The sequence below is a fragment of the Ziziphus jujuba genome, chromosome 9 (genome assembly GCF_031755915.1).
Source record: "Ziziphus jujuba cultivar Dongzao chromosome 9, ASM3175591v1".
In the NCBI taxonomy this organism is placed as follows: domain Eukaryota; kingdom Viridiplantae; phylum Streptophyta; class Magnoliopsida; order Rosales; family Rhamnaceae; genus Ziziphus; species Ziziphus jujuba.
Window position 1 is genome coordinate 25,588,212 of NC_083387.1, and position 21,636 is coordinate 25,609,847.

At 32.4% G+C, this 21,636-nt stretch overlaps 3 protein-coding genes across 3 annotated transcripts; 2 read left to right on the top strand and 1 right to left on the bottom strand.

Annotated features, from left to right (window-relative positions):
- Positions 1 to 73: 73 nt before the first annotated feature.
- LOC107427624 (14-3-3 protein 6) lies at positions 74 to 2,622 on the top strand. Its single transcript, XM_016038008.4, has 4 exons — positions 74 to 653; positions 1,057 to 1,179; positions 2,022 to 2,138; positions 2,280 to 2,622. The coding sequence occupies exons 1-4, from the start codon at positions 168 to 170 to the stop codon at positions 2,337 to 2,339; spliced, it is 786 nt and encodes a 261-aa protein (XP_015893494.1). The 5' UTR covers positions 74 to 167; the 3' UTR covers positions 2,340 to 2,622.
- A 2,531-nt stretch (positions 2,623 to 5,153) lies between these two features.
- Positions 5,154 to 13,834, bottom strand: LOC107427596 (uncharacterized). Its single transcript, XM_048481248.2, has 14 exons — positions 13,527 to 13,834; positions 12,451 to 12,527; positions 12,019 to 12,177; positions 10,706 to 10,919; positions 9,859 to 9,945; positions 9,623 to 9,762; positions 9,243 to 9,323; positions 8,628 to 8,692; positions 8,114 to 8,289; positions 7,495 to 7,625; positions 7,290 to 7,377; positions 6,358 to 6,574; positions 6,062 to 6,165; positions 5,154 to 5,948 (listed from the first exon to the last, which is right to left on the bottom strand). The coding sequence occupies exons 1-14, from the start codon at positions 13,692 to 13,694 to the stop codon at positions 5,466 to 5,468; spliced, it is 2,190 nt and encodes a 729-aa protein (XP_048337205.2). The 5' UTR covers positions 13,695 to 13,834; the 3' UTR covers positions 5,154 to 5,465.
- Positions 13,835 to 14,770: 936 nt separating this feature from the next.
- Positions 14,771 to 15,983, top strand: LOC107427609 (prohibitin-3, mitochondrial). The gene has a single exon (XM_016037992.4). It carries the CDS (start codon positions 14,917 to 14,919, stop codon positions 15,751 to 15,753), a length of 837 nt encoding a protein of 278 aa, XP_015893478.3. The 5' UTR covers positions 14,771 to 14,916; the 3' UTR covers positions 15,754 to 15,983.
- The last annotated feature ends 5,653 nt before the right edge of the window (positions 15,984 to 21,636 follow it).

Genomic DNA, 21,636 nt, shown 5'->3' on the forward strand with positions numbered 1-21,636 from the left:
TTATTAAATAATAATCTTATTAATTCATATTTTATTTATAGTCAGTTTCTTTTTTACCATTTCGATCTTTCCCAATTTGCATTTACAGGGAAAAAGGAAAAAAAAATTCAGACAAAAAAAAAAAAAAAAAAAAAAAGCTCTGCAATTTTCGTTCTTGTTCATCATCAATGGCGAACCCACCAAGTCGCGAGGACCTCATCTACTTGGCAAAGCTGGCCGAGCAGGCCGAGCGCTACGATGAGATGGCGGATACCATGGAGAAGTACGTGACCCTGTTGCCGGAGAAAGCCGAGCCGACCGTGGAGGAGCGAAACCTATTCTCCGTCGCCTACAAGAACGCCGTCGGTTCTCGACGAGCCTCGTGGCGGATAATATCCTCCATCGAGCAGAAGGAAGAGGGGCGAGGGAATTCTGACCACGTGGCGACAATCAAGGACTACAGGGCCAAGATCGAGAACGAGCTTTCGTCGATTTGCGATCGGATTCTTAACCTACTGGAGCAGAAATTGGTACCCGCGTCTTCCGATGGGGATTCGAAGGTTTTTTACCTGAAGATGAAAGGGGATTACCATAGGTACCTTGCTGAATTCAAGACTGGGTCAGATCGCAAGGACGCTGCTGAGAATACCCTCTCTGCTTACAAGGCTGCTCAGGTTCGATTCGTTGTTCTTGATTGGATTTGGTGGTTTTTTTGTTTGGGCTTTGATCTTCTTGTGTGAATTTTGATGGTTCTTGAACTTGATTTAGGTTGAAGATGGATCTGATTTTAGTTTATAGATGGTTCTTAAGAATTTCTGGTCTTGATTTCTTGAATTAACGAGAATAGTGGGTTTTTTTTCAAAAAAATAAAAATATAAGGTTGTTGTGGGAATTATACGCATGTTTCATTGTTATTGGATGTTTTGATATATGTTTGTGGATGGATTATAGTTATACGTTTGATAAAATTTGGGATTTGGAAATTTCTTAATGTGGTTTTTCCGTAGTGAAACGAATTTTCTGCGTGTTTGATTTTGAGATTATTTATTATTATTATTATTATTTTTTGGTTTGCAGGAGATTGCGAATTCTGAACTGCCGCCAACTCATCCCATCCGCTTAGGATTGGCTCTGAATTTCTCGGTGTTTTATTATGAGATTCTGAATTCTCCTGATAGGGCTTGCAATCTTGCTAAGCAGGTGAGAAAATTTGTTGAATAAAAAAAAAGGGGAATAAAAGGTTACATTCCTGTGACAAAAATGAACCCATAAGTTTCAAATCTGTGGCTGGAATGACCATAATCTTCTGATCAGATTGTTTGATTGAAATTTAGTTCATGCCAAAACCTCATCTTAGTTTCCATGCGGTTAAATTGTTTGTCTCATAAGAAAATGGAATTGTAATTCTAGTCTTTAGTGCTTTTAGAAGTTGACTTGAAATGTAATTCTGTCTAAGGGCAGTATGAGAATCAGTATTCAAATTTTGTTTGGATTATTGGATTATTCATATTCAAGCGTTTGTGTTCTAGGCTATGAGTATTAAGCTTGAGCATAAATTTTCAACAGATTCCTCATGTTGATAGGCTAACTTTGCTTGTATCATTAGAAAATTTGTAATTCATTCTTATCTCTAGTTCTTTCTGAAGTTTGCTTGAAATGCTATCTAATTTTATGGTTCCATGAGAAAGTTTGTAGTTCATGCTTATCTCTAGTTCTTTCTGAAGTTTGGTTGAAATGCTCTCTAATTTTATGGTTCCATTAGAAAGTTTGTAGTTCATGCTATCTCTAGTTCTATTCTGAAGTTGGCTCGAAATGTTATCTGATTTTTATAGTGCCAATAGTATATGGGATGAGAATAGTATTAAGCTTTTAGTTTTTGTGGGGATATTTATGCTCAAGCTGTTTTTTCGCCTAGTCTAGGATACCAATTATAGCTTGAACGTCCATATTAATGGATTCCTTGTGATTTTTCTGTTTTGTGTTCTCACTTATAAGTTGCAGCTTAGCTTTCATATTCTTATGTATTTTATGTTTCTTTTAAGGCTTTTGATGAAGCCATAGCAGAGCTGGATACGCTGGGAGAGGAATCATACAAGGATAGCACTTTGATAATGCAACTTCTTCGTGATAATCTCACTTTGTGGACCTCAGACATGCAGGTAGGATTCTAGTCTCAATCTGCCTCCCTCCCTCCCTCTCTCTCTCTCTCTCTATATATATATATATATATATATATATAAGAATATACATGTATGTTTTGGTGATTACTTACTGGAAACATTTTGCTGGCTCGAATGTAGGATGATGGAACAGATGACATCAAAGAAGCTACCAAGCCTGAGAGTGAGCAGCAGCCGTGAAATTTGTTAGTTCCAGCATTGAAGAGTTCTCCTTCTCCTTTGTTTCTTATTAGAGAAGGTGTTTGATTCTAATATCCAACAATATTATCAGTTTGTAAGAGTTTATGCCTCTCTATGCCTTGCATTTAGAGGCAGTCTGGTATGCATAAGCCTAGGGTCTTTTATTTTCCTTTTATCAGTTTATGCTTCTTCTCGCTTCGATTGATACCCAGAAACTTCAAATCTATGTTTTCAATTGTTCGCATGACATATGAAAGAAGTGATTTACAATATTTTCCCATAATTTTTAATAGGGATTTCTTCCTTGAATTGAAATGCTGAAATTTTTGCTATATATGAGTTTTTTCTCTTCAGTGATTAAATTTTTTTATTTAATTCTATCGATGCTTTGGCGCTCGGACATTTTTAAACATATTTGATAACAAAGTTATTTTAGTATATTGTGATCAAATATTTTTGGTCATATCACTCTCAATGGTTCGAAATTATTTCAACTAACGCAAGTCAAACAAATATTCTTGTCGTGTAAACAGATATCTTAATAGTGAAAAAAAAAGAAAAAAAAAAAAAGAGCTATGTACTTTCTTCGTGTTTGAATTAGTCCACTTGCATGACGTTGTTTGGTCATAACATTTTCATTGCATGTAGCACGTAAACTCAATACCTTACCATAATTTACATCAATGTGGTCGGGAAGAAGTTATATCATGGGCTTTTGCAATGGTGCTCCCCCGAACTTCCGTTAATAAAATTATATATATATATATATATATATATATATGTGTGTGTGTGTGTGTATATATATATATATATATTTTTTTTTTTTCTGATAATATATATTTTTTCTGATAATAAATGTAGTAGTAAAATCACCGAAAATTTCTACTTGAGATCCAGCCCCAGCATTATTTTGGGCTCTAGAAAGCCTTTCAATGCCCTCTTAGAAAACAAATATATATATATATATATATATATATAGGTTTCTTATTTATTTGCCCCAAAAAAAAAAAAAGAAATAACAAGTAAAGTTCTAAATAAATAAATGATTTCAACTGTTATATGACTTTAGTAGTTGCAAAAAATACAACTTATAAAAAAATAATCTGTATATAATAGGTGTGTGTATAAATAAAAATCAATTCAAAATTTAAAATTCTCATTTTCAGTATTAAAGATAATGTGAAAAAATAAAAATAAAATAAAATGGTTACAAGTGTGGGTTATATTGCAGGTTTACCTTATGGACGAAATATATTTTACAAATTATTATATAGATGCATTATTTGATAACCACTACTAAGGTTCAAACTGGATGCCAAGTAAATTTGAGTTATGAGTAACATTATGTTCAGTAGTTAGTAAGAACTAAGAAGCAAATTAAATGTTGCCAAATGACCGTGAAGCTTAAAACTCCTTCCCGCAATTTTTTATTTCTCTAATGTTTTATTTACACAATTGAGATAAATTAAATAAAAAAACATTTATCAGATTTTGAAAAAATCATTTATGCCCCTTGAAATAGTATAAATATAACCTTATACCTTTCTAAAGCTAAATTATTTTTAAATTCCTTTTTCTATTTTTTGTGCAATAGTTAATTTAAAAAAATCAATTTTTTCTTTTTAATTAAATTTTATTTAAACTATGTGCTAATATTTTTTTTAAAAATATATGATAATTTTAATTACATAAGTTTCTTTAAGTAAGTTATATATGTGACAAATGCCTTTTGTTAAATATATTTAAGAAATTATAATATATTTAGTTAAATATATGTGATAATTATAATACATTTTAATACATATAGTTAAATTTATTCGATAAATTCTCACTTAGTTTAGAAAGTTTATCTAATTAAAATCATCACGTAGTTTTTTTTTTAATGAAAAATATATATATATATATATATATATCACATAATTTAAATAAAATTAATTAAAAATGTGGATTAACAAAATTTTCAAATTAATTTTTGCAAAATTGTTAAAAAAAAATTAATTTTTTTGCAAAAGAGAGGGGGGACACAATGATGCATTTAAAAATAATTTAATTTATCATCATGGAGTGTGGATGATTTTTTCAAAACCTGAGAAATATTTTTGTATTTGTTCCATACCTTAAGGGGTGTAAATAAAATATATTCTTTTTAAATTGGAAAATTTAAATTTGAAATTATTGTTTAAGAACGTATTAGTTTTACCGTTAAACTATTTTTGATATGAAAGTTAGCATATTCAAAATCATGATCTTCATATGAAGAAACAATAATTTTACATGCCACTAGGCTGTCACCAAAGAGATATACTCCTTTCCATTGTTAGTAATCAGATGTATTGGCACCTACTAGGAAGCACTGTAGTATGCGTATAATTTGCTTATTTTGGTTTGAAAACTTTAAAATCCCGTCAACAGGTAAAGTGCATTCCTTTCTTACAATATTCAATATATTACTGAAATATGTTGTAGTTGGAATCGGATAATAATGATTCAGCACTAGCCTGGCTCACTACATGTCTACCTAGCAAAAGTTGCTTGTGTTTAGACATTACAAAAGGGCGTTGCCATGTTAGTTTGTTTCTTCCTTGAGAATAATTCTATGTTTAAGAGCATGTAGATTTGTCAATTTTGACATAATATAGAAAACCAGTTTCTGCAACAGTAAACAAGCTCTATAAATGTAGAGGAAATGAAAGATGTAGTTTCAAATTTAACATTTTTTTAAATGAAATATAAGTACCAAAAAAAAAAAAAATCATAAGAATTTAGTATATATTGAAGTGATAACGAACGAACAAAATTTTTGGGCAGTGCCAAGCATGTTACAAGTTACGATCATAATTACAGGCTTACAGCTTTTCCCTTGTATTTAGTTCTCTACAAAATTGTGGGATCAATATTCCTTTCCATATTGTTTTCTTATCCCCAAAAAAAAAAAAAAAAAAAACTTGTATTCTAGGCTTGGTTCAAGCATGTCTTTTCTGCTGCAGGAATACCAGAAAATGGAAGATTCATTGACTGTGTGACACTCAATTTTTTTACAAACACATTACTTTGAGAGTTGTGGGAAACCAAAATGTAAACTTCACCAGCTTTTCGAACAAGTCCAATTGAATATGCCATAAGAACCTATGACCTGAAGGGCCCCATCTTGATGTTTATGCCATAATCATAGAGGTCGACGTCTTCATCATCACCATAATCACCATGATCCATCGTTGGTTGTTTTAATCTCTGAAATATTTCATCAAGGGATTCAGAAGGTGAATCCAGTTTCGGTTCTTGAATGTGATGTAAAGGTAGGAATCTCTTGGAGCCAATGTTTGATTTTAGACCCTGAAAACTTGTCTTCATCGACTCCCATTTTGAGGCTAATCCAGATGATGGTCCTGTCATGTTTAGGGAGTTTTCCTCATCAAGTGTTAAGGAAGGCACATTTTTGTTAGTCGTTTTCGTGTCGGCTTCTTGTCTTTTATAGCATTGATCTGTAATGGCTGCAGCATTCTTTATGCTGATGGCTTCAATATTTGCCTCATTTTGGACCTTCTCTTTTAGAGCTTTTAGTTGGTCTTTGTTTCCATCCTGCATTTCTTTTTCAGTAACAAGCTTTTTCTGATGGTATTTTCAAGAAGAAAAAAGTCATAAGAAAAATAAAAAAAATATAAAACACTATATATGCAAATAAAAATACTTGATGACATTTTGAGGTAATTTGTTATGCCTACCATAGTTTTGTCAAATTCAACCTCCATGTTTATGTTGTTGAAATTTCTTGCTAATGGAATAACATGTTCTACAATCCTATGCCCTTCCTGAAGTGAAGACCTTTCTGAGAGAAAATAGTAAGAATGAAGAATTCTTGTGGTTAAATAAAGGAAAATATCTTATTAACTGTAATTAAATTATTTTATTTTGCTCAGGAAATGTTTGTTTTCTTTTTCCTTAACCAAAGCCCTAATGATACCTATCAATTCTACTATGCATGGGAAATGATGATGATTAACATGTCTTAAATACACACCTTTCTTCAAGATAATTACTCCTGAAGGATCAAATCCATCTGTCTCTTCGGATTCACTTTGAAGTTTGAGCAATATCTTCCAATTTCCAAAATAACCGAACAGCCGGTCAAAAAAATTACTAGCTAATAACAATGTATATATAACCATAATAAGTGGATAGATGTTATTGAATCCCTTCCCAAAGAAAGGAACAGCATCATCAATGTTTCCCATTCTCTGCAACACAAAGCCAAAGGAAAGCCAAAACCAGTAATACTTAGTTGTCCATGTTTTTCTGCTCAAAACTTTTCAAAAGAAATATTGATGGATATGTTTTTTGAACAAATTTATGCTGAAGTAGTTCTTCATAAACCTTAATATAGTAAGAATCTAAATATGAACTTCTATCTTTTAGCATAAATCTCTTGGTGTTATATTTGGAAAGCATAAATGGCCAAAATGCAAAATGCAAATCAACTGGACAGACACGTCTGCATAAAAGTGAAGAAAACTTAATAGTTTTGAAACTGGAAAAAAGGAAATGTTGAATATGCATAAAGCAATATCCAAAATCCTAGCAGAAAAAAAAATTTCCATGTAAGGGGTAATGTCTAACCAAAGGGAATTCTTTATTCTGGCACAACTAAAAGAAGAGATTATTATAATCTATAAATACACAGGTTCTATGTCAAAATGCTAATTATTTAACTCTCAAAAAATATTTTCTACATGAACTTTTCATAGAGTAGAATTATTCTCCAACAAAAAAGCAAAGATTAAAGACTCTCTTCTTATATCATTTTATGATTTCTAGAAGGTTTTCCTCACCGGTTCTAATAGTAACATAAAGAAAACCATAAACATAACATTTTACTGAATGATGGATGCAAATGATGACAATTATATTGAAATATGCCTAAGCATGCATTTGCACACACTTGTGGAGCAAGACCTGTTCAAATATCGTTTTTTCATCCGCATCAAGGCGAATGAGATTGAGAAAGTTGTATGAAATTGGAGGTGCATATCGCGCAACCATCCTGGTAGAAATGTTGAAGCAAAAATTGAATTATGATATTCTCTTTGGAAATAATGCATAAAGAAAAAGTTCCTTCAGTGAAACAATTCCAAAGCCAACATAGAAAAGGAAAACTTACGAACATATCATAAGCAAGCTAACTGAGCTTGTCTGCCTTGGTGTCAATGAGTAGAACATCAACATTCCAACTTTAAACAAAGAATAATATGTACACAAGCACATATACATCAGAGGAACAAAAGCAACTACCTGAAAAAACAACCAACAATCAATCCATATGATCACACAAGAGAAACATTTCAGAGAGGGTATATTATATATTATGTCGTTTCTTCATCACCAAGAAAGATGGCTTAAGATCCAAGAAAATATGAATTTTCCTCTTCAATGAGGTGTACCTTGGACAACAGGGCCAAAGAACAGGAATATAATATTTGCTAATTGCTAGTGGTGTCCTCAATGTGGAAAAAACAGAGGAGTTGAAAAGAAAAAAAGGATAGAACAAAAACCAGTTGTTGTTAAGTTGATAAATAGGATACTCCTTAACCCCTCAGGAACTTTTACCAAACCTTTAGATAATCCTAGACAGTTATCAAATCCACTTTACTTCTTGTACTCCAGTTATTCAGATATTAAAATTTCATTCAGATTCTGTGCTATTCTTTGCATAAGGTTGGTTAACTTTATCTTAATCTAACAAAAGACCAATTGTTTAGCTGTTTCAAAGGAAATATTACCTGCACAAGGACCTCTTGCTTTCTTACATCATTAATAAGAATAGAAAAAAGAGACAAATCGACTCCACTTGGAAATATAGTAGCTTCAGCAACAAGGATTGCAGCTGACATGCAACCCAAAAGAATGGCCAAAAGCTTCTCAATTTGCTTTTTTAGCATACAACGCCAAAGCAACTCTGTAAATGGAGTTTTAATTATTGAAAAGGATTAATAAATTATGAATGATACTCATATAAATGAAAATCAAGAAAAGTAAATAAAACAGTTAGCCTTATTGGTGGTTCACTGCTGGTACAAATGTCAAGATCATAATAATTTTCCTTGTAAATGATAGACTGAAGCGGATTAGAATAAAAAAAAATTTGACTCATTTTATTTCGAATTTTAGTTGACAGAATATGTGTACCCTCCTTTTTATAGCTTCAGTCATTTAGAATCCAAACTAATTCTGACAAACATTAGCATCAGAAGCCAAGCACAATTTAAACATCCTTTTGAAAACATTTTAAGTTACCACTTATATCGAGAAGATGACCAAGTCTGCCTTTCCGTTCGGGCCTGAAACTTGAAATATATTTCCTGCATTATTAGTTCAATATCAGTGACTAGCAAAAAGGGGAAAACATTCATGTGACAGAAAGAGATTTATTAATAATAGCTACCTCTAAATAACGAGGAAGAAGAATTTAGGTGGGTAAAAAACAGTTAAGCTCTTTGCACTGTCTTTATACTATTATCCTACTCTAAAACACATTCCAAAAATAAGAAAATGAGTTCAGCTAGATTTGGCAAAAATCAAACCTACACTAAACCATTTACTTCTTCAGAGCCTAATATCATTTATAGAGGGTCAGCTACAAAGATTTTATTTTACACAACCCTTCATTACTGAGACCATTCTCATCATCAGCCTAAAAGCCTGTTCCCAATGCCTCACCAAAAAGACTTAGAGCCCTCATTTTTGTCACCTAACTTTGTCCTTTTATCACTTACCACCTATTCAACCTCCCATCAAAAGAAATAGCAAGAATCAAAATCTTTTTAAGATTAAACTAGAAAATTAAATTTACCAGTTGCAAATAAATTAGTAACTGAAATTTCCACATGTGGTAATGGTTAAAAAGCATACCATCCAGTTGCAACGCGGCATTCATAATTTTTTATGGTATCTTCAAGCTCAAGGGCCTCCAAGACGAAGTTCATATATTCGCTGTTAAAAACTGAAAGTTAAATTTGATTACTATTAGAGAAAAAAAAAAATAGAAGCAGAATTAGCTATAGTGTCATGATCCATTATTTCAAATCTTGGATCAAATAGTGGTTGTGCATGTAAATGTATCTATATATCCCTATGTCCATCAGCAAAATAAGACACAAAAGACATTTAAATAATATGAGGTAAACTGTAGCATTTATGAACCAAAAAAAATGTGACAACAAATAAACAAAGAAGAAGAAAGATTATTGATTGAAAGCTATGAATTATTCTTATACTTTAAAAAAATCTACCTTTTGTATCGATAGTACTCCTCTCTAGCTATCCTAAGTCGACGTCTTAGCATTGCCATCGATTTGTTATCAGTGTCATAATCCATATCATTTTCTCCTAATCTCCCACCTTGCGGTTTGAACAAAGGGTCATCTTCTAACTAGAAAGAGAACAAAAATTAAAAGACCGAAACAGAACCAAACAAACAGCAATTTGAACAGAGTTAATTAAACCTGAATAGAATAAGTAAAACTACCATTTGAAGCAACATATTATCGATAATATTCATGAAGGATCTCAAAGGATCACGCTTAGACATTTGCTTTGATGTTGCCTGAGCGATCTGATAATCCAAGAGCACAAATCACGTAAGTAGAAAAGAAAGATTTTTTATTTTTTTTTTTAATTTTTTTTTCAGGCAAAATAATTCAGAATAAAATGAATCAATAATAACAAGAAAATACTTAGCTCAGTAATATTCTAACATGACATTTCCATTAAATATCTAAGTCTCTCTCAACTTTAATTAATTTATACCTCAAATTTCGATTAAGAAAAGGATTTTATTTTTAAATTTAGCATGCCAGACACCATTATGTTACTGTTAGTGTATCATGTTTTTGGTCACAACAAAATTCCTCCTAGTAGCTTTACTGTTTTGGAACAGTGGTAACTTAATATGAGATTAGACTTTAATTATCCGTCTGGCCTTGCATTTGAATCCTAGTTACACTACTTCTGATAAATTATTGTACTGCACTTGTTTACTGGGTTGCAGACATAAACCCAAATTTCCATCATGTTATTAGATGAACCTACATATACAGAGGAGTGTTACACACACCAGTATGTGAGCTTGATATACCTAGTTGGATCATGTTTCTAATAATTTTAAGTTTTTTTGATAGTGATAATTTAGCAAAATTATCACAAGCTTCTGGAAATTTTCTCCACTAGAAAAGAATCCAAGATTAGACTTCTATAGAGATATTCAAGTACAAAACACAGTTTGATTACCATGACAAAGGAAATGAAATAAACTTTGCAAGACCGATGATAATCTGCTATATAAACGTCAAATTTTAAAGATAGGAATATCTTACCACTATAGCATTTGAAAGGTCTTGGTGAGCATCATCAAGTTTCACAGCCATTTTAGCAATTTTGTGCGACAAGACCTTTTGACGAGCAGGCCAGTCTGCATTTTTCCAGATGCCCTTTGGAATTTCACTCAAACCAAAACCAAGAAGAAATGCACCAGTTACAAGTCCAAAAGTGTTTGAGCAAGCCATTGCTAAACCCATAATTCCTCCACTCCTAAAAAAATATATCAATTGTTAAAAAAATGAAAAAAGAAAACACAAATAAGCTGGACACAAACTAATTATGAATTATGAATTTAAAAAAAGCATATAAGTGGCTTTCAAAATAAAGATCAAGGCCATGGTAAAAGAGAGATCTTCAACTTTACCATCCCAATGTAAATGAGACAGTCATAGACAATAGAAGTGCGTGAAAAGAGTAACATTCCTAACTTAGGACCATCAAAAGGTCGCAATTATTGGCACCTAATTCTCCATATGTAGAGCGTCTATTACGCAAAGTTCTTTCTGCTATCTTTAGCCATTCCCTGAAGGGAAATCTTGTTCTTCTCCCATCATAATCAAAGATTATCCATAAGGAAAAGTTTGGCTTGTTTTAATTATGAATAACTAAGATCAGCAAGATGTTATCAATATCACTAGAACAATTGTGCAAATTTTTTTGGATGGAAACTGGCAAGAAGTAGTACTTGTGAAAACTATATCTTCAATCACAAAATACTGTAAAAAGAACCTTTTAAAATTGATAGATTGTCATGGTTGTGTTTGTCTGGTTATGCATGAAATGCCCAGCTGAGACTGGTAGAGAGCCAGTAAACAAGTGAGACTAATGACAAAAGAAACAGAAAGCAACAGTATGCAACTTCAACAATAAGGACCATCCTGAGGAACAGAACCCTAAGAAAACCATTTATTGCAATTACAACACTAACTGAAGTATTAAATCAGAAATAACAAAAAGGTTCAAGATGTAGAGATGCACTTTTCAACAAGGAATACCAAGGTTCACACTTGATGCATGCTAAGTAACATTGAACTAATAATAACAATTTTTATTAACTTAGAAAGAAGCCCACTGAACGAATGGTTAAATTATTATTAGTCTCAAAACAACCATGCAATTCAAGTTGATGCACATTAATCCTCCTTCCCATCATGTGTGGGTTTCATTCTAGTAATTCTTTTTCATGACTAATCCAGAATCCAACATTCTAATCTGTTTCTTTGGATTAATATAATTCCTTTTTTTAATAATAAAAAATCTATTAGATGTAGAAGTAATGAAAGTAAATTTAGAAAAGTAGAAAGCTTACAAATTTTTTCGAAGAGTAATTACTAGTATAAATCCAAAGAATCCAATGGAGCCCACACAAAGGTAGAAGACCAAATTTCCTTGTATGCTAGTCTTCAATCTTTCTGTCACTGTGAAGTCTCCAGCATCTTCATAACCCTCAATGGTAGGTGCCACAGCCCTACTCAGAGAAATAGTTTATTAACCATGAAATCGTTTAAATCTTTACATACATGACACATATTCTATAAACAATGGACTCTGAAAGCACAAAAATGAAACCCTATGAATTATTATTGAAGTATGAAAAATTGGAAATGATCAACGGAGAAATGTTTCAAGTAGTTTCTAATTCAAGTCGAGCAATAAATATTTCCTTCTGTAATAAGGAGTTAAATAAGTGTATGTAAATAAAGAGATAAATATATAGGTTAAAAAACAAAGAATAACTTACCATGTAAGCAAAAATGTACTCCAATATGTTAAGCCCCAAAAGAATGAAATTGCTCCATTGTGCTGACCACTTAATGTCTGAATGGTAATCATGTGAATAAATTAGTTAAATCTATTAATTCATTGATTTGGTGTTCACCTTTGTGAATTTAGAGGACTGAATTTGAATTCTTAGTGTGAACTAGTTTAAAATTACTAACTTTTAATGTCAATGAAATCCTCATGTGAATTGGGTTAGCAGTAATAAGGTGGATACTTATGAAGGATTTCTTCAAATTACTTGAACAGAGAGTTTGCTTCTCTATATATTATTGAAAAAAGCTGTTAAACTCCCTTCTTTCATTTGTTTTCAACATTCCACGTTAACAATCCAAATCTTTCTTATCGAATCCAAAAATTAAACTGCAACTTTGACCAGCCAATAACAAGTTCAACATCGAGCCTTGTAGAAACAAACAGGATGAGTACAGAAAAATTATTTAATGCGCCCCAAAAGAGGGAAATTAAACAAAATGACCATCTTCATATTTATTTTCAAACTTTTTGAGAAATGATGATATGCCCAATATAATGACAGTAAAAGATGTATGATGAATTTATGTGTTTGAGAAGTTTTCTTAATCTTAACTAGAATTATGAACCTTCATATATAAATTTAATACATTACATAGTTCATGCATTATTTCATCACCTGGTATAATTTAAGGCAATAACATAATCACATTACAGACTGCTTTCAGATAAACAAAAATTAATCAAAGGTTAACCAAGTGCTTCCAACTCAGAATCCATAATCAAAATCATAGTTTCTATCATATTCTAATTGAAACAGTTTGATCAACCAATAAAAGAATATTCAAATTAATATAAAAATTCCCAACATTTGTCAGCGGAAGAGATATAAAATGCTTAGAATCATGCAGAAACACATACATGTGTAAATAGATGCAATACATACATAGTTAAATATATATATATATATATATACACACACAAGCGCACATGCAGAATATTGCTTGATGCATAATGTTTTAATGGAAGAGATTATATATATATATATATGTAAGTATATATTACCGTCCAGATGTCAGCAGGAACAAGGATGATAATGGATAGAGAACAGAACCAGGTATATCCAACGGTGTAAAGGACGTATTTGGGGACGTCAGGCCCAGCAAAATATTTCAACGTGAAAACCACCATCCCCATTGTCAGGGGCAATGATATCAGATAAAACACCCACATTTCTGTTTCTGTTATTCTGCCAATATAATATTATTCAACAATTATTCGCAAAATGAAAAAGAGAATGTGTAAGCTACGGTGGTTGTTTGTTTTTCTGGAAAATGAATGGAGAACCGATCAAGAGAAAGGAGGAGAGGAAGTGGCTTTTGCGCTTTTACGTTTATTATTATTTTGACCGCACTTTGACCTTTCCTTTATGCTGAACAAATTTCTTTGGAAAACTTGTACATTTATATGTGCATCATCATATATACAATAATTCTATATAAGTATGTTTTATATAGCAAGCTAGCAATAGATTTTACCAGTGCATATATATATATATATATATATATATAGCTAGTAATAAATTGAAAATTCAAATAGTAATTGTCATTGAACAACTAAACACTTTTCATATGATTCCACATATCAATCTATTTATTTTATTTTCACGAAAAAAATATTATTTTATAAAATGAAGTTCTTTTTTTTTTTTTAATAAATATATAATTTTTTCCATTATAAATATTTACTATAGTAAACTTATCATTCATATAATGATAAAAGTTTTTGAAAAAGAAAAAATAGAACCTAAAAATATAGTGTTACAAAAGTATCTAAAAATTAAATACTTTGTTTCTAAAATAAAATATTTGAGCATATATAGTTAATACATTATTAAAAACTAAAATCCAAATAACCGGAAGAAGTTAAAGATCCTAAATCCTGGACTCCCCAATATTTATTTATTTATTTATGTATTTTTTGCTCTCAAAATGAGACTTTAATTACTTCAATAAATATAATTAAATAATAACAAAGCTAGAAAAAAAAATACTATTTATTACCTTTTTTTTTTTTTTTTTTTTGGGGACAGGGTGATCCCTACATGTTGATATGTTAATTTGATGATATATATGTTTGAAGATAAAAAAAAATGCATTTCAAATGAAAGCATGGGTAGAGTTTAAATTATCTAAGAAAAAAATATTTTTGATTCCTTTTTTTTTATTTTGTTTATCTTTAAAATGAAACTGGGCCAAATTTACCTAATTGGAGCTTGAATTAGAAGCTCAGCCGCTTAAGAAAACCCTAGCGAGGCCCATTTAACAACTTGCAGACGACGATGGAATGGAATTTCCTTTTCTCCAAGTAAAGAGTATAAACCATAAACCCAAAAGTTAAACCCTCACTGGTTTCACTTTCTCACATTTGCGTTTCCTCGTCAGACAAATAAGCAATGGCGAACCAAGCGGCTGTGTCATTCCTCACAAACATCGCACGGGGCGCAATCGGTCTCGGTGTCGGCGCCAGTGTGGTCAACTCGTCTCTGTACACTGTCGACGGCGGCCAACGCGCCGTCCTTTTCGACCGGTTCCGGGGAGTGATCGACGAAACAGTGGGAGAAGGGACCCACTTTCTAATACCATGGCTTCAGAAGCCCTTCATCTTCGACATCCGAACCAGGCCACATACCTTCTCATCCATCTCTGGAACCAAGGACCTCCAGATGGTTAACCTCACCCTGAGGGTACTCTCTCGTCCGGAGGTCTCTCGCCTCCCCGATATCTTCAAAACCCTTGGTCTCGAATACGACGAGAAGGTACTTCCTTCAATCGGCAACGAGGTGTTGAAGGCGGTGGTCGCTCAGTTCAACGCCGACCAGCTCCTCACAGAGCGTCCACATGTGTCGGCGTTGGTCCGTGAGAGTTTGATCAAGCGAGCGAAGGATTTCAACATTGTGCTCGACGATGTGGCCATTACCCATTTGTCGTACGGAGCTGAGTTCTCTAGGGCTGTGGAGCAAAAGCAGGTGGCTCAGCAAGAGGCCGAGAGGTCGAAGTTCGTGGTGGCGAAGGCTGAGCAGGAAAGGAGGGCTGCGATTATCAGGGCACAGGGTGAGAGTGAATCTGCGAAGCTGATTTCGGATGCCACAGCTGCCGCTGGAATGGGTTTGATCGAGCTCAGGAGGATCGAGGCGGCCAGGGAAGTGGCTGCAACTCTGGCCAAGAGTCCAAATGTGGCATACCTTCCTGGAGGGAACAACCTGCTCTTGGGTCTTAACACCTCACGTTGAGTTGAATTGGTACTCTACAAATATGTTGCCTTTTTTCTGAGCTTGGGAAGACGTATAATGCAATTAATTATTTCTGAAATTTTGGCTTCGTAATATGTTGCTTTTTAGAACTTGAAGATATATATAATGTGGTTAATCATTCCTGTGATTTGTCTTCGTTGTAGAATCCCCATTTAAGCTTTTTTGATATGAACTCTTGGTTGGAAAAACAGAATTATTTTTGCATTTTATTCTTTTTTTTTAAATTTCTGTTTTCTTGATTCTTGGTCTTCTCAGGTATCATGTTGATTTTATTTGACTTTTGGGATAAATAATGAAAGTGAAGCTCCACCTTCTTGTTTTGGCATTGTCGTAGTAGTAATAGCCGTGCCTTCTCAGGATACTAGGTTATTAGATTTCTATCTGTGTACTTTTTAGTGTCACTATCTGAAGCCCATCTGAAAGTGGCTCTCTCTCTCTCTCTCTCTCTCTCTCTCTCTCTCTTGTATGAACAGTTTTTAAGTTATATTAACTCGTCCAAAATTGGGGTGCCTGTTGTTAGTATGTTAGCTTATTTCCAGATGTGCAAAATTTAAAAATAAGTTTTTCTTCTTGAGGATTGGGGGAATCACAATTTTAGTTTGGTGCATTATATGGATAAAGAGAAGTGAGAAACAAGAGAACTAATATTATATATGCTTAACCCATAATTTGTCATAGTCTGCTGAAAACTAAGACAATTTGAAAAACACAACTATATCACTGTACTTAATCTTCCATGGAATGAATTGTAAGTTAGTGTTCATTGAAACCAGATAATGCTTCAAGGGTCCTTGGAGGATATTAGAAGCCTAATCAGTCCATTTTGTTCCACTGTAGTCTATCCAATAAAATTGCATTTGTTTTTCTCAATTCTAAACAACTCTTAATAATTTTCAAAGATTTTCTCATTCATCTATTGTTTGTTTATCCCTGTGAACAGATCCATCTCTCTAGTTACCCCACAATTGGAGCTTGTGTTTGTCCACTGTTAGACTAATCAAATCATCTCAACCAATTGGCTACCTAATAGAATTTGATGCCAAGGGGTAGCCAAACAAAATACTTGTACATATTTGAAGAATGGAAAAATTTGCTAATTTTGAGCTTAGTATTTTTCTCTTCCAGAAGCAAATGCCAACCAACTATGAGGACCACTTGGGGCCTCCAGGAAATGTAAATTTAGATAGTTTTAGTGTTTTCTGGTTTGCATGGTGCATTGATTATAAAGTACAATTTGCATAACCTTGCTATGCAGAAGTAGGATATGCTGTGAATATTGGGGCCTTTCTTGTGGCTGATCAAATTTCTATCATTTTAGTTAGGCACTTGTTGTTTTGCATGGTTTGCTAATCAGTGCTATGATTTTGTTCTAACCTTTTAGTTAAGTTGTTGCTATACTTTGGCTTTTGCTGCATTACTTATACCTTGCATAATTAATTTAATGATTCACATGTACCATTCTTTGAAGACTACGAGAGAGGTTTTGTCATCTTTCATATGTTTTTGTTTTTTTAGTGGTAATCACTTTCATTATTGTGTACATGGTAATTTAGCTGCTAGTTTTGGGTTTATATTTTGCTTCAGAGACACCTCTCCTATGTCTGCTATAAATCTTGAGATACAATTGAAATTGGAATACAGGGAAGGAACTAAATTATACTTAATATATAGGAACATGAGCATTAGGATTTGGAAAGTTTAGTTGGTTGGTCTTTGATTCTGGAAGATAAAGATATGAAGTTCAAAATTAGCAAATTCGATCTTCTGAATCAGTGTTTAGGAAGTTTAGGTTTGACATAAGTCTTCGAAAACTGTAAGTTTGTGATCAAAGATGTTTTAAGTATATCTATGTGTTGGTCCATCTTTTGTTATGTGGTCTTCTTCAGATTTAGCAAGCATTGAATTTTACAAAATTATTCATGTACATCGCACAAAAATAAATATGTACAAACAACTTTTCTGTCCAAAAAGATCATGTTTCATTTGCTTCACTAACTTTGATGATCACCAATGTTATATGACAATTGGAAATTGACTGTTTTGATTTTTTAAAATTAAAATCCTAATTGGAAAAGCAAATCCATAGAGGTAGCCTGTTTAAGTTATTATAGGCATCTGTGGATTATAGGCATTTGTTGATTCCATTGGCAATTTTTATTTGAAAAAAAAAAAAAGGCATTGGGCATAGTTTTATGAGGCTATTGATTGGCTTGGAATTGGACGGGCTGATATTGTAAGGTTGGATTTGATGGGCTTGAGCTTGGGAGAATTAGGATTGAGGGTTGGGTGGATTAGGCTTGGGACGTTAAGTTTCATGTAACTGGGGTTAGTGTAGGGTGGTCTTAAATCTTGATTTGGGCTTGGGCCTTTTTGTTTGTTGGGCTTGTTTTGACTTTGATTGTGGCTTAGCCTTGGACTCGGTTTGGGTATGGAACCAATTTGGTACAGTTTTGGGCTAGGTCCACTTGGTTAAGGACAAACTAACCAATTCCAAAACAGTTATTGTTAAAACAAATAAACTTTCTAGTTTTTGTTGAGAAAATGACCTTTTTAGGTCGTAAGACCACATGTTGAGCTGAGTTGGTAAAATTCAATGGAAAATTTACAAATATGTTGCTTTTTTAAAATTGAAGATGAAGATGTATAAAGTAGTTAATTATTCCTGTGATTTATCTTTGTCACAAAATTCTAATTTAAGCTTCTGTTTTTCTATAAGAACACTTAGTTGGAAATAAACATATTTTGCCTCTAATTATTTTGTTTTGAATTGGAGATAGTGAAGGTGAAAGTGAAATTTCTGTTTTTCTTTATTTTGTGTCTTACCAACAGGGAAATTGAAACAATTGTTCTGGGGTACATGTAATGTTGTTTTTGTTTGAGTTTTGGGGTAAACAATGAAAGTGAAACTGCACCTTCTCTGTTTTGGATAGGGATAGCCGTGCCTGATCTTCAGGGTACTTGGTTTTTGATTGCTATTTGTATACTTCTTCTTCCTCTTTTAGGAGCAGCTTTTAGATGATGTTAACATGTCCAAAATTGGGATGCCTGTTGTTATATGTTAGCTTGTTTTCTCTCAAAAATTGCATCCTGCAGGAAGTGTAAATTTAGATACCATGGGTTGAATATAGAGTACTATTTTCATAAATACCTTTACACTGCAGAAGGGATATGCCCTGAACAATTGTTGCCTTTCTTATGGCTGATTTTAGAAATGAATCAAATCTCTATGATTTTAGTTAGGCACTTCTTGTATTGCATGGTTAGCCAATCAATGCTGGGATTTTGCACCGACTTTTTTAAATAAGTTTTTGTTTGTATATTTTGACTTCTGCCTCCTTACCCATACCTTGTGTACCTGATTTAATTATTCACATGTACCATTCTTTGAAGGTTATGATATGCAATCAAGATGAATCCTCTGTCATATCTTTAGTGCTAATGATAATTGCTTTCATCATTGTGTACATATATCGTTATCGAGGTGAATCCTCCTTTTTATGTTTAGTGCTAGTGATAATTGCATTCATCATTGTGTACATATATGATAGTTGAAGCTGTTCGATTTTATTTTTTATTTACTTCAGATACACCTCTCCCCTGTCTCCTACTTGAAATATAATAGGAATTGGAATGGGAATAGGAATGAAGGGCATGAAATTAAGTCATTACTTAAAGTATAGGAGGATTGGACTTTCTGGTGATGATTTTTGCTAGTTGTTATTTAAACATGAATCTTAGGATATGGAAAAATTAGTTGGTTGGTCTTTGCTTCTGGAAGAGAAAAACATGAAGTTCAGCAAAATTTGCTGTCTGAATCAGTGTTCTATAAGTTTAGGTAGGCGTAAAACTTGGTCTTCAAAGCCTGTAACTTTGTGCTCTAAGTTGTTTTAGCATCTCCACGTGTTGGTCCAGCTTTCGTTATGGGGTCTTCTTTATTTTTGGCAGGCATTAACTGAAAAATATAACAAAGATCTATTTGAATTGTAGGCATTGTATAGTGCAAGGGTGTAATCGAGTTTTAAATTCATGCAAATATACCATATATTTGACTGAGTGAGTCTTTGATGGCTCTGAATGTTTGTGGAAGAGATGAAGGCACTCCTTTCTTCTCCACTCTCTTTCTTTCACTGCTGCAGATGAATTAGCTTGAGTCGCTTTGCATAGTGAAAACTATTGTACTTGGGTTGGAAGAGGGTCCATTGTGGCTCCCCGCCCCTCTTTGTTAGCTGCTGATGCTGCTCTTATTTCTTAATATAATACCACTTGTCATTCAAAAGGGGATACTATGCATGAAAAATGTATATTATTATAAACAACAAATTTATAGAATATTGCATAAAGCAAGGAATGATATTTATCATTTCAAATTAATTATCAAATATTTTTTAACTTATATTATACATGAAACTATGAATACCAATCTAGTGTATTAGATGCCAATATGAAATATATTAAACTTGCATATCTGAAGAATTTGGAACCGTACATATTTTGAAAATGCTCCTAATCGTGTTCAAATTCAATGTTGTGGTGGATTCTAATAAATAAAAAGTAACAAAAAAGAATTTGAGGTTTTAGGATAGTTCATAAAAATGATGAAATCAAACAAGAGTCTTTGACACAGATAACTCAAGGGTACTTGAATTGAATCAACACTCAAAACCTGTAAAAGCTTAACTGCAAGAAATTAACTAACATTGCCTGACACCATAACCAACAACAGCTACTCTTTTATTATAGTCAGTCTGAGGAATATAAAGCGACAGCTAGAACTGGTTTTGAGTGTTTGGTTGCAAGAATTGTTGAAGGAATAAAAAGTGTGGTGGCTTGGGGTTGAGAAGATTGGGAGTTATGAACGATGCTCTGTTAAGCAAGCTTGATTGGTCTCTCACTAGGGAAGGGAAGAAGACAAGCCTGGGTGAAATCTTTAAAAGCTAAATATTTCCCGTATTCTAGTTCTTTAATTGCAGGAAAAAGATGAGTTGCTTTTGGCCTTGGGAAGGAATCTTTAGAGGGAGGAAATTGGTGATAAAAGGAAGTTGCTATAGGGTGGGGAGAGGTGATAAAATAAATATCTTTCAGGGACGTTACATATCTAGACAGATACATGAATTTAAATCCTCCCTTTGAAGGAAAGTAAAAAAAATAAGATGCTGTTGTGTAACACCTTTTGTTTTTGAATTTTTTTTTAACCTAATTGTTTGTGTTTTTTTTTTTTTTTTTTTTTTTTAATTTACTTCAAATTTTGTTAGCGTTCGTTAGTTGTACGGTTTAGGCATCTTAATTAACTTAAAAGAAAAGCAAAATAAATAAATAAATATCAAATTGAAAACCTTTTTAATTTGTAATTTTTTTTTTCATTTTTCCTTCAAATTTCTAATTGTTGGAGATTGAGATGACTTATAAACTTTAAAGATCACTAATGAACACTAAAGAATTTATATTAAAACCAAAGTATTACCAAACAAACACTTAGATGTAATGTACATTCCATTCCATTTGTTTATTGCACTTAGGTTTTAGTTGGTAACTTGGTTTTTTATTTTTGTTTTTGTTTTTTTGTTTTTTTTTTTTTTATCTACTTGTGTATAATTTACTTACGTCAAATGTATGTTAGTGGTAATTATAATTTTATTAAACATTTTAATAACCATAAGCTTGAAAGGGGAAAAAAAAAAGTGAAACACAATTTAATTTATTTATTTATTTATTTTACTCAACTTTTTAGTTAGTTTAAATTTCTAATAAATTCTAACAGCCACCAACTAATACTTGAGAAAATTATGTACATTATATGTAAAGATAAAAAATAAAATAAGGTAAGAAAATTATGTACATTTTAAGTAATAATAAAAATAAAAA

Coding starts and splice junctions, on each gene's coding strand:
- LOC107427609 (XM_016037992.4), top strand. CDS start 14,917: ATGGCGAACCAAGCGGCTGTGTCATTCCTCACAAACATCGCACGGGGC.
- LOC107427596 (XM_048481248.2), bottom strand. CDS start 13,694: ATGTGGGTGTTTTATCTGATATCATTGCCCCTGACAATGGGGATGGTG. Junction 12,528..13,526: donor TTCCTGCTGACATCTGGACG/GTAATATATACT, acceptor ATTACCATTCAG/ACATTAAGTGGTCAGCACAA. Junction 9,763..9,858: donor ATAATATGTTGCTTCAAATG/GTAGTTTTACTT, acceptor TTCTCTTTCTAG/TTAGAAGATGACCCTTTGTT.
- LOC107427624 (XM_016038008.4), top strand. CDS start 168: ATGGCGAACCCACCAAGTCGCGAGGACCTCATCTACTTGGCAAAGCTG. Junction 654..1,056: donor CTGCTTACAAGGCTGCTCAG/GTTCGATTCGTT, acceptor TTTGGTTTGCAG/GAGATTGCGAATTCTGAACT. Junction 2,139..2,279: donor TGTGGACCTCAGACATGCAG/GTAGGATTCTAG, acceptor GCTCGAATGTAG/GATGATGGAACAGATGACAT.